Genomic DNA, 21,797 nt, shown 5'->3' with positions numbered 1-21,797 from the left:
CCACCCCCTGCATTCCCTGCCAATCTGAGCTGGCACAGCCTGGCCCACCTGGATTGGGGGGGGCAGAACACCCCCCTGAGGGGAAGGGTGAATAGCTAGAGTTCTGCATTGCCCTCTGGCCCAAGCCGTGGGCTGGGCCAGTGGGGACGGGGGCACAGGTGGTGTGGACTGGCCCGGTTTCAGTTGGGGCAGAGCTGTTGGGATGACTTTTACTGAATATCAGGGTGGAAAGGGACCTCAGGAGGTATCTAGTCCAACCCTCTGCTCAAAGCAGGACCAATCCCCAACTAAATCATCCCAGCCAGGGCTCTGTCAAGCCTGACCTTAAAAACCTCTAAGGAAGGAGATTCCACCACCTCCCTAGGGAACCCATTCCAGTGCTTCACCACCCTCCTAGTGAAATAGTGTTTCCTAATATCCAGCCTAGACCTCCCCCCACCGCAACTTGAGACCATTGCGCCTTGTTCTCTTCCCTGCTTGTTGGCTGGTATCCACCTTCCTTCCCACACCACCTGTGACACGCTCTGGTTCTGGGACTGAAACCAAGCTGCAGTCGTATGAGGAGCCGCCTGGGGCTGGCTGGAGCTGTGTCCAGGGGCCCTTGCTCTCCACCAGCCCTCAGCAGGGAGACAGAGCAGTTCTCTGATCCCAGGGCTCCCATGTTGCTTGGCCCACTGCTGAGATGCAGCCCCCTCTGAAGCAGCCCAGGGCAGCTGTTTAACAAGGTACACGATGGTCTGGGACAGGAAGTGAAGAAAACTGCAGCCAGATGAAGGGTTGGGGGATCCAGGTGGGTGAGGCAAGCCAGGAGCAGGGGCATGGGGCAAGCGAGCCGGGCCAGCCAACACTACACAGGTGGAGCGTGGGTTTGCTGCTGAAACTCAAGGGAGGGAGGTAGGGGTAAGGCAGCCTGCTGCTGCTGGGTCTGTATTACCTGGAGCCAGGCAGGGAGGCGGCCTGGGACTACCTGGCGCTCAGCCCTGCCTGGGCAGGCTGGCTGGGGCAGGAAGAGGGAGGGCAGGCTCTTGGTACCGGGCAGTGATGGGTGGCAGCAGAAAGCTGGGGGGGGGTCTGGCGGCCAGTGGGATCCACATCCCAGAGACGTCCTCTCCCCACTGCCCCTTACTGGGTCATGCCTAGCGCAGGACGAGAGGCTGGGTGAAGGGAGGGGGTTGTAGGTCTCTCCTTATCGTCAGCCCAGAGCCAAGCGGACCCAGTTCTCCCTGGCACCTGCCTTCAAGGGCATCCTTCTCTAACAGCTTTAGTTCCCGAGCCCTGCCGCTGGCGGAGCTGGGCCAGCCCCCAGCCACGGGGCCTGGCCTGGAACCCTCTCCAGCCGGGCCGATCCCACCACGCTAGAGCCTAGCCAGTGAGAGGCCCATGCAGTCTGTGCTGGGGGGCTTGCAATAGCGGTTTTCACGTCCCAGGGGGCTGGGCCCCCCACGTCAGGCCGGGGAGGCTCAGCAGCGTGGCTGACGCTCCCAAAGCTGGGCAGGGCCGTCCCCAAGGCGGCTTTGGGGCTGGGCCGTTAGAGAGAATCCCCCAAGGGCCCCCTCGTCCGTCCCCTCCAAGCCAGGGTGGCTCTGTGCCAGGGGCTGCCCCAGAGACTCCGCAGGCCAAGGCAGCAGGCAGCTGCCCCCGTGGCTCTGGGGGGCTGTGGAATTCCTGGCTGCAAGGGGAGAGTCCAAGGGGCCGGACGCTGCTCCTGGGCCTGCTTGGGGTCTCTGGTGCCCGGATGGGTGCCAGAGAGACAGACTGGCCCCTGCCCACACTGGGACTAACGCCTGGCCCGCCCCAGCCGCAGCCCTGTGCCTCGCCCTCCCGGGGGCTTTTTCTGATCCGGTTACGGAGAGGGCCGAACGCTCCCAGGGGCCTCCGGACAGGTGGGCCCCGCAGCTCGGGCTAGACCAAGCCATGACTCCGGCAGCAGGGATCCTGCTCGGTCAGACCCTGCTGGGTCCGTCACCCGGGTACAGAGGCCCGGGCCAGGCCCTGTGAACTGGAGGCCAGCTGAGGGCAGGCGAAGGGCAGCTCTGGGACCCGCCTGTTGGTGTGGTTTCATGACCACATTTTCCTCTTCTGCAAGGTGCTTGTTGCTCCTCCGCTGCAATGGGACCCCCCCACACACATAAAAGCGGAATCTGCTGCTGCCCGAGAAACCCATGCACACAGCCCCCGGGGCTGCCAGCTGCACGGAGGGGGGAAGTCCCAACGCTTGCTCGGCTTGCGGCCATGACGGCATTACCGCTGCCAATCGCAGCACAACCCTCTGCACCCGGCCCCACAGGACCTGGCAGGGGCTGGGCTCCAGCATGGCTCTGCCTGGGAGAGGGAAAGCGGCTGGGGGAGCCAGTCCCAAGAAGGGACGCAGGCCCCCCGGCAGGAGGCAGCCGGGCACCAGCTTCCCAGGCAAGGCACGGCGGTGGCTGCCTGTTGCTACAGACACCAGTGTCTCCACTGCCCAGCAAGGGCTGGCCCCGAGCCATGCCCCCCACTCCAGGGACCCTGCTTCCAACGCTCTGGGCCAGGCCTCGCCCTGCCACTGCCCCAGGCCAGCCTCGTCTACATTACAAACCTGAACAGAGCGCCTGTGGACATGGCCTGCGGGGGCCCTCCAGAGCCACAGTCCAGCAGCAGCTTCCTCGCCACCAGCCCCGGGGGAACACACGTGGGGCTTGTCCCCAGCTAGGTCGGGCCCGGTCCCGTGAGCCCATGGGGGGCATTGCCTGCTGGGCTGCAGATTCCTCACCCCCACCTCATGGTTCTGAAACTGGGGGTGACCCCTGGACACAGCATCCCCTGCAGCTCGGACGGGGCTGGCTGGCTTCACTTTGGCAACCCCCCGCGCCCGGGAATTCAGGCCTGGGGCAGGAAGGGCTCACCCATTACAGCAATAGCCCCTTACCAGGGAGGGCCCTGCCCGTGAGGGGGGGCTGGGGTAGATTGGCTCAGCAGCATGGACTGGGGTGTCCTCTGTAATGTAAAGGGGGGGGGTCCTTGACCCCTCCCTCATTCCCCCCGCCAGCCCTTGGGCCCACACTGCTCCAGGGACCCCCATTGCTAGGCTCTCTCCGTTCGGCCATTGGGAAGCACCCGGCGCCTGTCTGCAGCACACACACTTTATTGGTTCGACAGCATGTCACCGTGTCACCCAGCGACTCCCCTTCATACAAAAATAAATAATCAGCGTCTGCACAGCGTGGCCTCCACGCCGACCAGGGCATGGGCACAGAGCCGGGGGCTCCTTTCACAGGCAGGCAGGAGGGTGCAGGGCCATCCCCTAATCGCAGGGCACCCGGCCCAGGGCGAGCTCTGCTCCCCAGCCACAGAGCAGGGCCCCCGGAGCATGGGGGTGGCTGCTAATATCAGTGCCAGCGATTGCTGCCAGGATGTTCTGCACTTGCCTCCAGTGGCCCCGCTTTGAGCCGGCACCCACCCCAGCCCACTGTGCTCTGGGGGCCGGACTGGGAGGGGGATGAGGCACTGAGGCCCCCTTGTCTGGGACATGGGCGCTTGGGGACACAGCCAGGCGCCCATCCCACACAGGACACCTCAGGCACACGGCTGCACATGCAGCGCCCCTCTGGCATGGGGCTGCTTTGAGCTTGAGTGTCCCATCCCCTCCATCCCCTGTGACCAGCCACCTGCCCTGGCCCAGCCCCTCAGTGCTGCTCCATCGCAACGAGCCGTGCCCCTATTGTGGGATTCCCAGCCTTTATGTTAGACCCCCAGCGAACCCCCAGGGTGATTGTAGGGGGAGGGTCTGCTGGGTTCTTCCCCCCTTCTCTCCCAGCCGATCGACTCTGGGTTTGCGGTGCAGTGCAGGGGCTATGTACCACGACATAGCCATGGGGGCGGGAAGCAGGATGGCTCCCACTCCGGCAAGTCTTGTGGTTGGCTGAACAAATAAGAGGGAAGGCGGGGCTTGGTGGAGCCGGCACAGCAGATTGGCTGGTTCGGCCCATGGAGTCCAGGTGTCTAATCAGATCAGCGGGTGGCCGCCCCATGATCCCTTCAGCAGCAGCTACGTGGGGGCTCGAGGCCGGGGCCGGTTTGGGTGCAGGTGGGACGCCTGCTAATTCCTCATCTCCACCCGGGGGATTTTAAACTGCGTTGCAGATGGAGACCTGCAAAACCAAGCAGAGGGAGCGGGTCACCCCAGCGCCCAGCACATCCCAGCGCCTGGGGCAAAGCACCCCTCAAAGCAGAGGGGTCGAGGCAGGATGTCCCCAGTGCTGGGGCTAGGCACAGGCTGGGCCCTAGGCAAAGGCTGAGACAGGCCCCACAGGCTGCAGTGCCCGGGGACGTTGCCCAAGATTCCTCACCAGGGCCAGGCAGAGCATGGCCTCTCTGCCCACCCCTGCTGGGCCCTGCCGCGCGGGAGCCGGGCCAGTGCCCATGCAGCACCTACAGCCATGCCCCTCCCTGCAGCCTCCTCAGTGAACGGTGCCCATGAATCTCGGGGGCGCCTGGGGCCCTCAGGTGCACAGGGCTCGGGGGCCCCCTGCCCCCCACACGCTGGGCCCAGCCCAGCACCCCCACAAGCCCTCTGCTTCCCGTTGCAAGGGGCTCCAACACCCTTGCCAGTCGGCCCCTCCACACCCCAGGGCGCCCCTCTGAGATATTCGTCAGCATCCTTGCTCTCAGCCCCTCGAGCCTCCCGCTGCTCAGCCCCTCACCCCCTGGCCATGCGGAGGGAGCCGGTGCAGGTACTTACATCTCCAGGGCTTCCCCGTTGCTCCTAGTGGGAGAGAGGAAGGCTGTCAGTGGGGATGGACGCACTCCCCCCCTCCCGCCCCACAGCACTGGCAGCTGATCAGCACAGGGCAGGGCCCCGCCGATCAGGCCTCGGCCTGGGGCACGTACTCCCGGCTCTCAGGGAGGGTGGGCTGGGCTGGAGGGACCCGGCTGGGCAGTTCCGGGCTGGCAGGGGAAGGGCCTGGCCTCCCCTGCACATACCGAGCCCCAGCATCAGCCCCCACCCTGCACATGGGCCAGAAGCAGCCCCTGCCAGGCCCGCGAGGGCTGCCGAGGGCCAGTCACAGCTGGTGCCCTCACGGGTGCTTCAAGGGGAGGGGAGGGGAGACCAGACCTAGGGATCCCCGGGGTGGCCCGGCCCCGCCGGCTCTTCACCCCAGGCCTGAGCTGTCGGTGTTGGGCTGTTCCAGGCTGTGGCCAGCCGAGGGGTTCTGGTTCTCCCGCCTCAGGCCAGCCCAATACCACATAACCGTCTGGCTCAGACATGGGGGAAGGAACTCCAGGAGGAAGTGTACCCAGCAAGGCCCCCCCGCCATGTCTCCAGGGGCTGACTCAGGCCAGGTTCCCCCGATTACAGGGACCTGTGGGCAGGTGCAGGGGCTGACGGAGGCCAGAGAGCCCTGCCCAGAGAGCGCAGAGGGGCAGGGCACCAGCGGGACCACAGGCAGCCCCACACACAGCCACAGCTGCCCCAGGACGGGACGTGCAGGCGCTCGGAGGAACCCCTGGGCGGGGCTGACCCCACTCCGTGCCTGCGGGAGGAAGGGTTGGTTCTGTGGCCCCGCTATGCTGCAGGCCAAGGGCAGAAGCCCGTGAACCTGCTACCTGCACAGCAGCCACGTTTCCTCCCTCACCCCTTTCCCAGGTGCAGCAGTGGGGCTAGACGGGGGGCCCACGAGCCCTGTGCCACTGGGGACACGTGGGAGGGAAGCAGCCCGTGGCACGGGGGGGCCAGGGTGAATTCACAGACAGCTCCAAGGCACAGTGTGGGGCTGGGCGCAGGGCAGGAGTCAGCTGTGGCGGGGCTGTGAGGGGTTAGGGCGGGGGCTCGGCCGTAGTGAGGGGTTGGCCATGATGAGGGCTCAGCTGTGGCAGGGGTCGGCGGTGGCGGGGATGTGAGGGGTTAGGGCGGGGGGTCGGCCGTGGCGGGGTCTCGGCTGTGGGGGGGAGTTAGGGGGGTTGGGCGAGGGGGTCGGCCATGGCGGGGCCTCAGCCATGGCGGGGGTATGAGGGCGTTAGGGCAGGGGCTCAGCCATGGCAGGGGCTCAGCTGTGGCGGGGGGGGTCGGCCGTGGTGGGGGCGTCAAGGGGTTAGGGTGGGAGGTCGGCTGTGGGTGGGGGGTTGGCCATGGGGGAGGCATAAGGGGGTTAGGGCAGGGGGGGGTCGGCCGTGGGGGAGGCATAAGGGGGTTTAGGGTGGGGGCTCAGCTGTGGCGGGGGCTCAGCCATGGCGGGGGGGTCGGCCGTGGTGGGGGCGTGAGGAGCTTAGGGCGGGAGGTTCGCTGTGGGGAGGGGTTGGCCATCGGGGAGGCATAAGGGGGGTTGGGGGGGGTCGGCCATGGGGGGGGCGTAAGGGGAGTTAGGGCAGGGGGTGGGCCTTGGTGGGGGCTTGGCTGTGGTGGTGGTGGGGTCGACGTGCTCACACGCCCCGGGACGCAGGAGGCTCCTTACTCGTAGATGTCCGCGATCTTCATGCGCCGGTAGAACTTGGCGAGTCGCACGGCCAGGATGAGGCCGGGGAGCAGGAACATCGTGCACCAGCCCAGGCTGAACCAGAAGCCGTTCTGGAGGGGGAGAGACCCCCCAGCCGTCAGCGCCCGCCCAGCAGGCCCCTCCTGGGCTGGATCTCCCCTCCTCAGCGTGGGGCCAGAGCCGTGGGGCTGGGCTGGCTCATGAGCACAGCATGGGGGAGAGGATGGGATCCGCCTCATCCGGCCAGCAGGGTGAGTCAGCGAACAGCTGTGCCTCCTGCACGCAGGGTCGGAGAGCCTGGCACCCAGGGATGGGCAGGGGAAAGGGGCAGCAGGGCCTGGTGCCCAGCTCCCACGGGGCCGACAGGGCCTGGCCGTGCTGCTGGAGTCAGGGGGGCATTCAGGGCCCTCCCCCAGGGCCCAGACCCAGCAAGTCCTGTGGGACTTTCCTTACCCAGCCAGGCCCAGCAGCGTCACGGAGCTCAGCTGTTGCCCAGGACCCGGAGCTGGGAGTTTCACCCCAGGGCACGTTGCGAATGCAAAGACCCTGTGTAACTCCCCCAGTTCCCTCCGGCTCCCCAGTGCCACGCTCCCCACACAGCACCCTCTGCCCAGCTCCTACAAAACTGCTGCCCCCCAGCCCCACCCCCCAACCCCCTCACCAGAGAATCCACCACGTAACTGCAGGCGACGGTCACAGCCCCATCCACTGTCTTGGCTGCAGGCCCGCAAAGCCCCACCTCTCCCGTCAGCTGGGGACAGAACCAGACAGGGACGCGGCCTGTCAGCACCATGTCGGGTATGGGCCCACCCACCTCATGCCCCTGCCCTTCCCAACCCTCCACCACCGGGCAGAGAGCCCCCAGAGCCCCCCCATCCCTCCCACACACCCCAGGCAAGAGGAGAGCTGCCCTGGGATGAGGAAAGGGAGTGCCAGCAGCCTGGGGTCTGCCCAGCTGGAGAGGGAACCCCCAGTGGCCACAACTCCCTGTGTGCCAAGGGCAAGGCCCTGCCTCTCTCGGTACCTCGGTTTCCCAAACAGTGGTGATAACCACAGCCCACCCTGCCCCCAGGGCGCCAGGAGCCTCAGCTCATTAGCGTCCCTAAGGTGCTTCAGTGGAGTCTGCGGCAGCCTGCAGTGCCAGGCGTCGGGGGCAGCGTGTGAGCACACAAGGACTTCGGGGTGCACGAGGACACACAGACAGTGAGGCCCTGGCAGTGCCCATCTCTCCCCTGTGCCCGGGGGCAGGAGAGTCCCCCACCCCCGCAGTCAGGGTGTCACTCACCGTGCTCTTCGCCCAGTCGACGTAGGACTTGAAGTATCCCAGCAGCGTGTTCAGAAAGACCCAGCTCTCCTGGGGGAAGGGGACAGGGGTGAGTGCTGCACCCAGGGCCCTCAGTGGGGAGCCTGGGCTCAGGGATCCTCCCAGGGATGGGGGCTGAGGCGGAACGAGAGTATTAAAAGTTCAGACCAGCTCATGCCCCCGGTGGCTGGGGGGCGGGGGCAGAACCCTTCAGTGGGCTGAGGTCTCTGGTGGGACAGGGAACGGCTCTGTGCTGTGACCTCACACATCCCCACCCCAGGGGGTCAGAACCCTCCCAGTGCCCTGCCCCCGAGCTGGCAGAGGCAGGGCTTTTCCTCCCAGTCCCGTGTCCGGCTGCACAGCCCTGGGAGAGGGGAGGGCCCCCGAAGCTATGGGGTGTTCCTCTGAGGCTCCCCTCCCCGGAAGGGCTGCGAGGGGCTCACGTTGCTGATGATCTGCGCAGCCCTGGTGTCTAGGAAGGTCTGAGCATCCTCGATCCGCTGCAGCGTGTCATTGATCTGCGCCTGGGGGACAAGGAACAGGATGGGACCCCGCAGCTCGGCCAGGCCTGGGCTGGGCCCCCGCGCAGAACAGGGAGCCCCCGGCAGCCCCTCACCCACAGTCGCCTGGCAAGCGGAGTCTCCCCCGGGCGTCCGGCCCCCACATGGCCACAAGGTGGCAGCTTCTCAGCAACGTCGGGCTGGGTCCCCAGAGCCGGCTCAGGACACCTGGCGCTCAGAGCCCTTTGCACAGTGCTGGGGCCAAGCAGAGACACTGCTGCCCCCGCCAGCCCCATGGGCCCCCACCCGAGAGCACAGGGCCCCTCGACCCTGACCCGCAGCCCCCGCCAGCCAGGCCCTGGGCTCCCCCAGCTCTGTCAGTGCCCCTCACTCCCGACCCGCAGCCCCCGCCAGCCCGGCCCTGGGCTCCCCCAGCTCTGCCGGTGCCCCTCACTCCCGACCCGCAGCCCCCGCCAGCCCGGCCCTGGGCTCCCCCAGCTCTGTCAGTGCCCCTCACTCCCGACCCGCAGCCCCCGCCAGCCCGGCCCTGGGCTCCCCCAGCTCTGCCGGTGCCCCTCACTCCCGACCCGCAGCCCCCGCCAGCCCGGCCCTGGGCTCCCCCAGCTCTGTCAGTGCCCCTCACTCCCGACCCGCAGCCCCCGCCAGCCCGGCCCTGGGCTCCCCCAGCTCTGCCGGTGCCCCTCACTCCCGACCCGCAGCCCCCGCCAGCCCGGCCCTGGGCTCCCTCAGGTCTGTCAGTGCCCCTCACTCCCGACCCGCAGCCCCCGCCAGCCCGGCCCTGGGCTCCCCCAGCTCTGCCGGTGCCCCTCACTCCCGACCTGCAGCCCCTGCCAGCCCGGCCCTGGGCTCCCCCACCAGTCCTGGTGGCACCCCTCACTCCTGACCCGCAGCCCCCCGCTAACCCAGCCCTGCCTGTGCCCCTCACTCCCAACCTGCAGCCCCCGCCAGCCCAGCCCTGGGCTCCCCCACCAGTCCTGGTGGCGCCCCTCACTCCTGACTCGCAGCCCCCCGCTAACCCAGCCCTGCCGGTGCCCCTCACTCCCAACCTGCAGCCCCCCCCAGCCCAGCCCTGGCCTCCCCCAGCTCTGCCAGTGCCCCTCGACCCGCAGCCCCCCTCCCCTTTCTGTTACTCAGCCCTGGGTGGATCTGGGCAGCGAGGTGACTGCGAGGCCAGGCTGGGCACTAGCACCCACACATGGATCGGGTCACCCCTCCAGAGCCAGCCCCTCCCCCTTACTTTGGGGGTGTCCAGCGGAGGTGGCTCCCCTGCTGGCCGCTGCCCAGGGTCCCTGTTCGGGTGGCTCTCAGGGCCTGTGCCAGACGCACTGGGCACCCGCTGCCCGCACCGGGCGAATCACATGGGGCAGTGGCTGGGGACGGGAGCCACCAGGATGCCTCTCGCTGGCTGTGCCACCTCCCAGTGAGCGCCCAGCACCCACGGAGCAGCGCAGAGACTCCACAGGATGCTGGGAACCCCACGCGCCTCCCATCAGTGCAGCACCCGCAGCTCCCCCTGCCCGCACTGCTTACCGGGACCTGGGGGGTCGTCGCCTGCAGGGTTCGGATGCTGCGGTTCAGGGCTTGCTGGGGACAGAGACAGGAGGGTTAGGTGGGGGAGGGGATTCCCCAGCTCTGCCCCCCACAGCTCCAGCTAGTGTAGATAAATCTCTGTATTAAGCTATTTTCATGCAACGTTGTATCAGATCCCCATGTAGGAAAACTTATAGAAAAGTTTGCGTTGAGCCCTGGGATAATGTTATAGCCCCTAAGGATAGTTCAAGTAGGAGAAAAATGTCTTTTTACGAGAAATAGAATAAGATCTCCCCCTCTCCCCCTTAATCAATTGCCCTAGTGAATGAACGAGGTGGGACTGGGGAAGGCAGCACCTCCGGCCGGCTGCTATCCTTGGAGAGGGGATGGGAGCCAGCCCAAGGACAATAAAACCTGTCTAGTTGGCTTGGCCTCGGGGGTTAGAAGCCAGCCCCTTCCCTTGGCAACACCCTCTTTGAACAGCACTGGGACAACCCCCAGAAAAAGCAGCACAAAGGACCAACGGCCACAGACACAGATTTTGCATCTGGTACAGATTTGCATGAGAGGGAAGCTGCTATAAACGTGAGGTGTCTCAGAGGACCCTGGGTCTTGTCAGCCTGGGAGCATCAATCGGGATCGGCAGAAGCCCGACTCCACCTGTCCCCCATCTAACTCACCTGGTCAATGCAGTTAAGGGGAGCAACCAGTTGGTAACAAGAAGACGGGTGTGCGTGTGCGTGTGCGTGATATCTCATATGCATACGATACAGTGTTAACGAGTACATGTATCACTAATAAATGTGGCGTTTTGCCTTATTCCCCCTGAAAAGATCCTGTGCAGCACTTCGGTACAACACTAGGGAGGGGGACGCAGCGTGTCCCAGGCCTTCCCCACTCCCTGCCCAGGGGACCCTGCTCCCAGCTGGGGGGAAGCACCAGGGGCCCATGGGGTCACTCACCATCTTGGGTGGGAAGCGGGACCTTATCTGCCCATTGATCTGTCTCAGGTCAGACCCCTCCTCCTGCAGCTCCTGCTTCATGGTTGGATTGTCCTGAGCCAAGGGGGGAGAGACGGTCAGAGGCACCTGCCCGGCCCAGCAGCCACCCCTGGCCCAGGGGGAGGCAGTCCGGCCACGGAGGGCCCAGCAGAGTCCCCAGGGAGCCGGCTCCCCAGCCCGCACTCCCCACCTCGCCTCCCAGGGGAGGGGAGCGATGGCAGCGCCCCTATGATCCTGGGGAGCCCAACTCAGCGCTGTGGCTCCCTGGGGCGGGGGCGTCACTCACAGTCACATTGGCCAGCACCTCCAGCTGCTCTGCCAGCGCCAGCAGGTCCCGCTGCGTCACGTTCCTCTCCAGCTGTAAGAGATGGGCAGAGAGCGGGGCACGGAGCCCGTCACACCAGGGAGCTCGCTGGGGGGGAGCACAGACCCAGTGGGGGCGGGGGGCAAACAGCCTCATGGCCAGTGGGGGGCAGCAGCGGGTTCTCGAGCGACCACCCTGGGGACCCAGAAAGACACGCAGAGCCCGGCCCAGCCCCCGCCACCTGCCCCCTCCCCCGCTGCCCCTGCCCTGCCCCCTCCCCCACCACCCAGCACCTGCCCCCTGCCCCAGCCCTGCCCTCTCCCCCGCCACCAGCCCCTGCCCCCTCCCCCACTGGCCAGCCTCTGCCCTGCCCCCTCCCCCACCACCTGCCCAAGCCCCGTCCCCTCCCCTGCTGCCCATCCCCACGCAGGATGGGTGGGACCCCCTAGGGCGGAGAGCACCCCCACTGGCTCCGGGGGGCTGCCCCAGGAACATGGTGTGGGACCAGGCCTAGCAGCGGTCTGGGGCCATGCGACCCCACGGAAACACCCCAACTTACAGAACCCCAGACCCCACAACTGCCCCCACCCCGCAAGATCCCACCCCCAGCCTGAGAGAGGCCCCCCAGCCCACCTGCTGCAGGGCGCCGGTGAAGTTGGACTCCAGGCCGGAGGCGCCGACGTCCCGGAGCAGCTGCTTCTGGCTGGGGCTCAGGAAGGTGATGGGGTCCAGGCTGACGTTCAGCCGGTCGAAGGCCGCGGTGATCATGCCGGTGTACTGCGGGGAGCAGCGAGGCCGTGAGGAGTCCGGGGGCCCAGGAACACCGACACCCCCCCCAAGGACCCCAGCTCAGCCACTGCAACAGCAGCCAGGGCAGCGAGGCTCAGCGGGGAGCCCGCCCCGGGCAACCTGACCCCCCTGGCCTGGCCCCTGGGGGGCTGGGGAGCGGCCCCGGGCAGCCTGATCCCCCTCGGCCTGGCTCCTGGGGGGCTGGGGAGTGGCCCCGGGCAGCCTATCCCCCTCGGCCTGGCTCCTGGGGGGCTGGGGAGTGGCCCCGGGCAGCCTGATCCCCCTCAGCCTGTCTCCTGGGGAGCTGGGGAGTGGCCCCAGGCAGCCTGACCCCCCCTGGCCTGGCCCCTGGGGGGCTGGGGAGCGGCCCAGGGCAGCCTGATCCCCCTCAGCCTGGCTCCTGGGGGGCTGGGGAGTAGCCCCGGGCAGCCTGACCCCCCCTGGCCTGGCCCCTGGGGGGCTGGAGAGCGGCCCCGGGCAGCCTGATCCCCCTCAGCCTGGCCCCTGGGGAGCTGGGGAGCGGCCCCGGGCAGCCTGACCCCCCGGCCTGGCCCCTGGGGGGCTGGGGAGCGGCCCCGGGCAGCCTGACCCCCCCGGCCTGGCTCCTGGGGAGCTGGGGAGTGGCCCCGGGCAGCCTGACCCCCCCTGGCCTGGCCCCTGGGGGGCTGGAGAGCGGCCCCGGGCAGCCTGACCCCCCCTGGCCTGGCCCCTGGGGGGCTGGGGAGTGGCCCCGGGCAGCCTATCCCCCTCGGCCTGGCTCCTGGGGGGCTGGGGAGTGGCCCCGGGCAGCCTGATCCCCCTCAGCCTGTCTCCTGGGGAGCTGGGGAGTGGCCCCAGGCAGCCTGACCCCCCCTGGCCTGGCCCCTGGGGGGCTGGGGAGCGGCCCCGGGCAGCCTGATCCCCCTCAGCCTGGCTCCTGGGGGGCTGGGGAGTAGCCCCGGGCAGCCTGACCCCCCCTGGCCTGGCCCCTGGGGGGCTGGAGAGCGGCCCCGGGCAGCCTGATCCCCCTCAGCCTGGCCCCTGGGGAGCTGGGGAGCGGCCCCGGGCAGCCTGACCCCCCGCCTGGCCCCTGGGGGGCTGGGGAGCGGCCCCGGGCAGCCTGACCCCCCCGGCCTGGCTCCAGGGGAGCTGGGGAGTGGCCCCGGGCAGCCTGACCCCCCCTGGCCTGGCCCCTGGGGGGCTGGAGAGCGGCCCCGGGCAGCCTGACCCCCCCTGGCCTGGCCCCTGGGGGGCTGGGGAGTGGCCCCGGGCAGCCTGACCCCCCGGCCTGGCTCCTGGGGAGCTGGGGAGTGGCCCCGGGCAACCTGACCCCCCTGGCCTGGCCCCTGGGGGGCTGGGGAGCGGCCCCGGGCAGCCTGACCCCCCGACCTGGCTCCTGGGGGGCTGGGGAGTGGCCCCGGTCAGCCTGATCCCCCTCGGCCTGGCTCCTGGGGGGCTGGGAGCTGGGGAGCCCTAGGCTGGCATACGGGTTTTTTCCCAATCCCAGCCGTCGCCATGAAGACCTGACCCGGCCTAGCATGGGTCTGAAGGGAGCGGTGGGGGGGGCTCCCACACAGGTGCCATTCCCAGTGTAACGCGCCCCGTAGCCCTTGGGCCCTGGCACGGCCAGGCTAGCCCAAGCGGGTGGGTTTCTGCCCCACCTCGGCTCAGCACGTGCACTCGGGACTGTCTCCCCTGCAGCTCACGGCTCCAATCCCACAGCCTTGGGGGCCGCTGGGGGGGCAGACCCAAGTCGCCGCCTAGTCCAGCCGTACACGGACCTACTCCAAACCCCTGGAGCCCTCCAGTCCCATGGGACGTCGAGCTGCTCCCAGGCCAGCGCCCCACAGGCAGCCCTGGGTGCTGCCCATGGCTGGGTCGGTCTCTGGGCCCCCTGGCACTGCCCATGGCCGGGTCGGTCTCTGGGCCCCCCGGCACTGCCCATGGCCGGGTCGGTCTCTGGGCCCCCCGGCACTGCCCATGGCCGGGTCGGTCTCTGGGCTCCCCTGGCACTGCCCATGGCCGGGTCGGTCTCTGGGCTCCCCTGGCACTGCCCATGGCCAGGTCGGTCTCTGGGCTACCCTGGCACTGCCCATGGCCGGGTCGGTCTCTGGGCTACCCTGGCACTGCCCATGGCTGGGTCGGTCTCTGGGCTCCCCTGGCACTGTCCACAGCTGGGCTGGCCTCTATGCCCCCCGGGCACTGCCCACGGCCAGGCCAGTCTCTATGCCCCCCCGGCGCTGCCCACGACTGGCTGGTCTCTGCGCCCCCCCGGGCACTGCCCACGGCCGGGCCGGTCTCTATGCCCCCCCGTGCGCTGCCCATGGCCAGGCCGGTCTCTATGCCCCCCAGGCACTGCCCATGGCCGGACCGGTCTCTGTGCCCCCTAGGTGCTGCCCACGGCCGGGCCGGTCTCCCTGCCCCCCGGGCACTGTCCACGGCTGGCCGGTCTCTATGCCCCCTGTGCGCTGCCCACGGCTGGGCCGGTCTCTATGCCCCCCAGGCGCTACCCACAGCCGGGCCGGTCTCTATGCCCCCCGGGCGCTACCCATGCTGGCCGGTCTCTATGCCCCCTGTGCGCTGCCCACGGCCGGGCCGGTCTCTATGCCCCCCAGGCACTGCCCACGTCTGGCCGGTCTCTATGCCCCTGTGCGCTGCCCACGGCCGGGCCGGTCTCTATGCCCCCCAGGCGCTGCCCACAGCCGGGCCGGTCTCTATGCCCCCCGGGCGCTACCCACGCTGGCCAGTCTCTATGCCCCCTGTGCGCTGCCCACGGCCGGGCCGGTCTCTATGCCCCCCAGGCACTGCCCATGGCCAGGCCGGTCTCTGTGCCCCCTAGGTGCTGCCCACGGCCGAGCCGGTCTCTGAGCCCTCAGGGTGGTGCCCACGGCTGGGCCGGTCTCCCTGCCCCCCGGGCACTGCCCACGGCTGGCCGGTCTCTATGCCCCCCAGGCGCTGCCCACAGCCGGGCCGGTCTCTATGCCCCCCAGGCGCTGCTCACAGCCAGGCCGGTCTCTATGCCCCCCGGGCGCTACCCACGCTGGCTGGTCTCTATGCCCCCTGTGCGCTGCCCACGGCCGGGCCGGTCTCTATTCCCCCCAGGCACTGCCCATGGCCAGGCCGGTCTCTGTGCCCCCTAGGTGCTGCCCACAGCCAGGCCGGTCTCTATGCCCCCCCCGGCGCTGCCCACGACTGGCTGGTCTCTGCGCCCCCCCGGGCACTGCCCACGGCCGGGCCGGTCTCTATGCCCCCCCGTGCGTGCCCATGGCCAGGCCGGTCTCTATGCCCCCCAGGCACTGCCCATGGCCGGGCCGGTCTCTGTGCCCCCTAGGTGCTGCCCACGTCCGGGCCGGTCTCCCTGCCCCCCGGGCACTGTCCACGGCTGGCCGGTCTCTATGCCCCCTGTGCGCTGCCCACGGCTGGGCCGGTCTCTATGCCCCCCAGGCGCTGCCCACAGCCGGGCCGGTCTCTATGCCCCCCGGGCGCTACCCACGCTGGCCGGTCTCTATGCCCCCTGTGCGCTGCCCACGGCCGGGCCGGTCTCTATGCCCCCCAGGCACTGCCCACGTCTGGCCGGTCTCTATGCCCCCTGTGCGCTGCCCACGGCCGGGCCGGTCTCTATGCCCCCCAGGCGCTGCCCACAGCCGGGCCGGTCTCTATGCCCCCCGGGCGCTACCCACGCTGGCCAGTCTCTATGCCCCCTGTGCGCTGCCCACGGCCGGGCCGGTCTCTATGCCCCCCAGGCACTGCCCATGGCCAGGCCGGTCTCTGTGCCCCCTAGGTGCTGCCCACGGCCGAGCCGGTCTCTGAGCCCTCAGGGTGGTGCCCACGGCCGGGCCGGTCTCCCTGCCCCCCGGGCACTGCCCACGGCTGGCCGGTCTCTATGCCCCCCAGGCACTGCCCACGGCCGGGCCGGTCTCTATGCCCCCCAGGCGCTGCCCACAGCTGGGCCGGTCTCTATGCCCCCCAGGCACTGCCCACGGCCGGGCCGGTCTCTATGCCCCCCAGGCGCTGCCCACAGCCGGGCCGGTCTCTATACCCCCCAGGCGCTGCTCACAGCCAGGCCGGTCTCTATGCCCCCCGGACGCTACCCACGCTGGCTGGTCTCTATGCCCCCTGTGCGCTGCCCACGGCCGCGCCGGTCTCTATGCCCCCCAGGCACTGCCCATGGCCATTCCGGTCTCAGTGCCCCCTAGGTGCTGCCCACGGCCGGGCCGGTCTCTGAGCCCTCAGGATGGTGCCCACGGCCGGGCCGGTCTCCCTGCCCCCAGGCACTGCCCACGGCTGGCCGGTCTCTATGCCCCCCAGGCACTGCCCACAGCCGGGCCGGTCGCTATGCCCCCCAGGTGCTGCCCACAGCCGGGCTGGTCTCTATGCCCCCCAGGTGCTGCCCAAAGCCGGGCTGGTCTCTGTGCCCCCCGGGCGCTGCCCACGCTGGCCGGTCTCTATGCCCCTTGTGCGCTGCCCACGGCTGGGTCGGTCTCTATGCCCCCTGTGCGCTGCCCACGGCTGGCTGGTCTCTATGCCCCCCAGGCGCTGCCCACAGCCGGGCTGGTCTCTATGCCCCCCAGGCAGTGCCCACTGCCGGGCCGGTCTCTGAGCCCTCAGGGTGGTGCCCATGGCCAGGCCGGTCTCTATGCCCCCCAGGTGCTGCCCACGGCCGGGCCGGTCTCTGTGCCCCCCGGGCGCTGCCCACGGCCGGGCCGGTCTCTATGCCCCCCAGGCGCTGCCCACGGCCAGGCTGGTCTCTATATCCCTCGGGCGCTGCCCACAGCCGGGCTGGTCTCTATGCCCCCCAGGCGCTGCCCACAGCCGGGCTGGTCTCTATGCCCCCCGGGCGCTGCCCCCGGCCGGGCCGGTCTCTATGCCCCCCAGGTGCTGCCCACAGCCGGGCCGGTCTCTATGCCCCCCGGGCGCTGCCCACGGCCGGGCCGGTCACCATGCCCCCCAACTGACCTGACTGATGTTCAGCAGTTCATCCAAGGGAACGACCCGGCCCAGCTGCAGCGTGCGCCACACGGGCTGGTTGTGCTGGCAGTTGCTGCGGGGTAGACAGCAGAGCTGAGGATGGGGCTGGCGGCGATGGGGGGCGCCCCCCAGACAGACATAGGTGCTGGGTCCAGCCCACGCCCAGGGCAGGCTGGGGGGAGGTGGCGCTGCCCGTGTGGCCAGCGGGATCTCCCCCATCACCTGGGCCCTGGGGCTGTTCACCCTGCGGGTTGTGCCAGGCAGGCGTCCGGGGCCAGAGAGCTGCCCCCGCCCCGCGGACATGGTGCGAGCCCTCAGCACTCCACAGGCCTCAGCCATGCAGGGCCCGCTCCAGGGCATCCTTCCTCAGGCCCCAAGAGATCAGAATCATCCCTCTCACCCCATGTGCAAAGAGGGAAACTGAGGCATGGGGAAGGGCCTGGCCATGCAGGAAGGGAGGGTTGGGAGGGGCCCCAGGGTGCTCTGGCCCGCAGACTGGCCACGTGTGCCCCGGGCAGGGCTGGCACTGACTTGTACATGCCGGAGAGGGTCACCGTCCCGCCCTGCAGCCCCAGCATCTCCGACAGGTTGAAGCTCGCAGTCAGGTCCGAGGTCTCCAGGAACTGGAAGCAAAGGAGCAGGGCCGGCTCTAACTTTTGTGCCGCCCCAAGCAAAAAAAAATAGCGCTGCCCCGCCGCACCCCCCCCGCGAGTGCCGCCCCGCCAAACCCTGCCCCCCCCGAGCTCCGCGCCACCCGAAGCCCCCGCCGGTGATGGAGTAGGGGCTGTCTGTGTGGGGGATGGGAGAGCCGGGAGTGACTTTAGGTGAGGGACAGGTGCTCAGCCTGTAACCTGAGCCAGGTAGTGGGGAGGGGTGTCAGCTCCTTTGCCCGGGAAGCTGGACAAAGGAAGGGGCCGGCTGGAGGGGAGTGAGTCAGTTTCGGTTTTGGGCTGGGTGAGGGGAATTCAGGGGATCCTAAGCTGGGATCCAAACACCCTGAAAGCCCAGAAGGACTCGGTGGAAGGGTCCTGACTGTGCCTGCAAGCTCTGCTGTAACCTGTGTTCCTGTTGTCCAATAAACCTTCTGTTTTACCGGCTGGCTGAGAGTCACTGTGACTCCCAGGAAGAGGGGTGCAGGGCCAGACTCCCCCATGCTCTGTGACACCGCCCCCTAGCGCCGCACCGCCCGAAGCCTCGCCCCCCCGAGCTCCACACCGCCCAAAGCCCTGCCCCCCTCAAAGCACCACGCAAGCCCCCACCCCCCGAGCGCCACGCAAGCCCCTGCCCCACCTCCAAGCGCTGCGCTGCCCGAAGCCCTGCCCCCCCGAGCGCCGCGCTGCCCGAAGCCCTGCCCCCCCAAGCGCTGCGCTGCCCGAAGCCCTGCCCCCCCGAGCGCCGCGCAAGCCCCTGCCCCCCCCGAGCGCCGAGCTGCCCGAAGCCCTGCCCCCCCGAGCGCCGTGCTGCCCGAAGCCCTGCCCCCCCGAGCGCTGCGCTGCCCGAAGCCCTGCCCCCCCGAGCGCTGCGCTGCCCGAAGCCCCCCCGCCCCCCCGAGCGCCGCGCTGCCCGAAGCCCTGCCCCCCCGAGCGCCGCGCTGCCCGAAGCCCTGCCCCCCCAAGCGCTGCGCTGCCCGAAGCCCTGCCCCCCCGAGCGCCGCGCAAGCCCCTGCCCCCCCGAGCGCCGAGCTGCCCGAAGCCCTGCCCCCCGAGCGCCGCGCTGCCCGAAGCCCTGCCCCCCCGAGCGCCGCGCAAGCCCCTGCCCCACCTCCAAGCGCTGCGCTGCCCGAAGCCCTGCCCCCCCGAGCGCTGCGCTGCCCGAAGCCCCCCCCGCCCCCCCGAGCGCCGCGCTGCAGAAACAAAAAAAAAAACCCTCCAGCGCTGCCTCAACGAACCAAAAAAAAAACCTGAGCGCCGCCCCACCCTGCCCCGCCCCAAGGTGCCGCCCCAAGGTGCCGCCCCAAGCACGTGCTTGGTCAGCTGGTGCCTGGAACCGGCCCTGAAAGGGGTCAGGAGAGCGGCCGAGACCCCCGAGACCTGCCCCAGCCAAGCTGCACAGCGCCAGCCTGTCCCAGGCCCCAGGGGCTGGAGCGCCACACCCCCAGCCTGCCCTCCCCCAGGCTGGCTCAGCTCCCGCGTGGAAAGGGTTTGCGAGGTTCCTGCTCCTCTCCAGAGGGGCCTCTGCAAACTCAACCCTCACTGCAGCCTTGTGCCCAGGAAGGACTCAGGGCTGGGCGGGCAGGGACCCCAGGACTGAGCTAGCAGGGGATGTGGGTCAGGATTGGAGGGCACCGGCAGAGCTGGTGGGGAGCCCAGGGCTGGACTGGCAGGGGCTGCAGGTCGGGAGTGAGGGGCACTGACAGAACTGGGGGGGCAGGGCTGGGCTAGCAGGGGGCTGCGGGTCGGGATGTGAGGGGCACTGACAGAACTGGGGGACAGGGCTGGGCTAGCAGGGGGCTGAGGGTCGGGAGTGAGGGGCACCGGCAGAGCTGGTGGGGAGCCCAGGGCTGGGCTGGCAGGGGCTGCAGGTCGGGAGTGAGGGGCACCGGCAGAACTAGGGGGGCAGGGCTGGGCTAGCAGGGGGCTGAGGGTCGGGAGTGAGGGGCACTGGCAGAGCCAGGGGGAGCCCAGGGCTGGGCTAGCAGGGGATGTGGGTCAGGATTGGGGGGCACCGGCAGAGCTGGGGGGAGCTCGGGGCTGAGCTAGCAGGGGTTGCAGGTTGGGGGGTGAGTCCCACTCTGCTCTGTTTCTGTCTGCCTCCTGGCCCTACTGCCCCTCCCCTCCTCTCCCCACACCCCCAGACCCCAGGGTTGGGGACGGAGGTTCTGCTCTTCCCTCGCCCTTTTCCACCCCCCAGGCAGGGCAGCGCCAGCCACGGGCAGTGACAGTGGCGGGCGGTGCCAGGCCGCGCTCTCACCGGCAGGAGCTGCCCGCTGTGCCAGGGCCGGCAGACGAGCGTGTCGGCATTGCCACCCAGCAGGAAGGTCACCAGCACCAGCAGCATCAGCAGCCAGGAGAAGAGGAAGCTGAAGCCAACCCCCCTGTGAAGGCAGAACGAGCTGTGAGCTCCCACGCTGGGCACCGGGCCCGACCCGGGCACCCACATGCAGGGAACCCGGGGCCTGTCTGAGAGCCCCTCTGTCCCCCCAGGCCAGCCTGGAAACCTCTCTGACCCCTCCGCCCAGCCCAGATACCACTCCAATGGCCCCTCTTTCCCCCCACCCAGATACCTCTCTGTCCTCCTCCCCGCCAGCCCTGATACCACTCCAATGGCCCCTCTTTCCCCCCCACCCAGATACCTCTGTCCCCCTCCCCCCTGCCCTGACACCACTCCAACAGCCCCCATGTCCCCCCACCCAGATATCTCTGTCCCCCTCCCCCTGCCCAGATACCACTCGAATGGCCCCTCTGTCCCCCCCCCCAGATATCTCTGTCCCCCTCCCCCCTGCCCTGACACCACTCCAACAGCCCCCATGTCCCCCACCCAGATATCTCTGTCCCCCTCCCCCTGCCCTGATACCACTCGAATGGCCCCTCTGTCCCCCCCACCCAGATACCTCTCTGTCCCCCTCCCCCCTGCCCTGACACCACTCCAACAGCCCCTCTGTCCCCCCACCCAGATACCTCTCTGTCCCCGCTCCCCCCTGCCCTGATACCACTCGAATGGCCCCTCTGTCCCCCCACCCAGATACCTCTCTGTCCTCCTCCCCCCTGCCCTGATACCACTCGAATGGCCCCTCTGTCCCCCCCAGCCCTGATACCTCTCTGTCCTCCTCCCCCCCAGCCCTGATACCACTCCAACGGCCCCCATGTCCCCCCACCCAGATACCTCTCTGTCCCCCTCCCCCCAGCCCTGATACCACTCCAACGGCCCCCATGTCCCCCCACCCAGATATCTCTCTGTCCCCCTCCCCCCTGCCCTGATACCACTCGAATGGCCCCTCTGTCCCCCCACCCAGATACCTCTCTGTCCTCCTCCCCCCCCAGCCCTGATACCACTCGAATGGCCCCTCTGTCCCCCCACCCAGATACCTCTCTGTCCCCCTCCCCCCTGCCCTGATACCACTCGAATGGCCCCTCTGTCCCCCCACCCAGATACCTCTCTGTCCTCCTCCCCCCCAGCCCTGATACCACTCCAACGGCCCCTCCGTCCCCCCAGCCCAGCCCAACAACCTCTCTATCCCCCTCCCCCCCAGCCCTGATACCACTCCAATGGCCCCTCTGTCCCCCCGAGCCCTGATACCTCTCTGTCCCCGCTCCCACCAGCCCAGAAACCTCTCTGTCCCCCTCCCCGCTGCCCTGATACCTCTCTGTCCCCTCCCCCCAGCCCAGATAGGACTCCAACAGTCCCTCTGTCCCCCCCACCCTAGATACCACACTGTCCCCCTCCCTCGTGCCCAGATACCTCTCTGTTCCCTCCCGCCAGCCCAGATACCACTGCAACGGCCTCTTCTTGCGAACCAACCTTGGTCATTTCATGGCTCATGACCTCTCTGGAGACCAGCAACCAACGTACTGTCCCCAGTGCGGCTCCCCACAGCTGGACGCCCCCTCATCTCACTGCTCATCCTGCTATCCCTCTGCCTTTGCTGCTAGACCCAGGAGCCCCTTCTCAGAGACCCCCTCCTCTGGTGCCTCTCCACCAGGATCGGGCCACCTCCGGGCCGTCCCTTGGCTGACAGAGGAGACGAGGATCAGCGCCGCTCCCCCCAGCCTCCCAGTCCTGCTGTGCCCTCCCCAGTCCATCCATGTCTGGGTGCAGGATCCTGCGCGGATCTCCCCAGCACCGTGCCCGGGGTCCTGCCCCATCCCTGCACTATCTGACATCGCAGCCCCACATGGGGCTCCCCGGGGCAGCTGCTGTAACGGCTCCGGGGGCCGCGGGGCTCTTACGCCATGAAGAAGTCCCCGCCAGAGTTGGAGAGGCAGCCACGTTCAGTGGGCAGTGCCACGGCTTCAG

General features: G+C 69.2%; 1 protein-coding gene across 1 annotated transcript in view; it reads right to left on the bottom strand.

Annotated features, from left to right (window-relative positions):
- Positions 1 to 3,114: 3,114 nt before the first annotated feature.
- LOC115655185 (prominin-1-A-like) overlaps positions 3,115 to 21,797 on the bottom strand; it is a 40,329-nt gene continuing 21,646 nt past the window's right edge. Inside the window, 14 exon segments of the mRNA XM_030570418.1 lie at positions 3,115 to 4,127; positions 4,718 to 4,741; positions 6,429 to 6,541; positions 7,111 to 7,200; positions 7,735 to 7,803; positions 8,196 to 8,276; positions 9,804 to 9,857; positions 10,766 to 10,858; positions 11,091 to 11,162; positions 11,742 to 11,885; positions 16,833 to 16,917; positions 17,376 to 17,467; positions 19,755 to 19,878; positions 21,731 to 21,796. Of these exon segments, the coding sequence (XP_030426278.1) occupies positions 4,076 to 4,127; positions 4,718 to 4,741; positions 6,429 to 6,541; positions 7,111 to 7,200; positions 7,735 to 7,803; positions 8,196 to 8,276; positions 9,804 to 9,857; positions 10,766 to 10,858; positions 11,091 to 11,162; positions 11,742 to 11,885; positions 16,833 to 16,917; positions 17,376 to 17,467; positions 19,755 to 19,878; positions 21,731 to 21,796 (1,159 nt within the window). The 3' untranslated portion in view covers positions 3,115 to 4,075.

The sequence above is a fragment of the Gopherus evgoodei genome, chromosome 7 (assembly GCF_007399415.2).
Source record: "Gopherus evgoodei ecotype Sinaloan lineage chromosome 7, rGopEvg1_v1.p, whole genome shotgun sequence".
Lineage (NCBI taxonomy): Eukaryota > Metazoa > Chordata > Testudines > Testudinidae > Gopherus > Gopherus evgoodei.
Note: the sequence above shows the minus strand (reverse complement) of the source record. Positions and strands in the feature narration are given on the sequence as shown.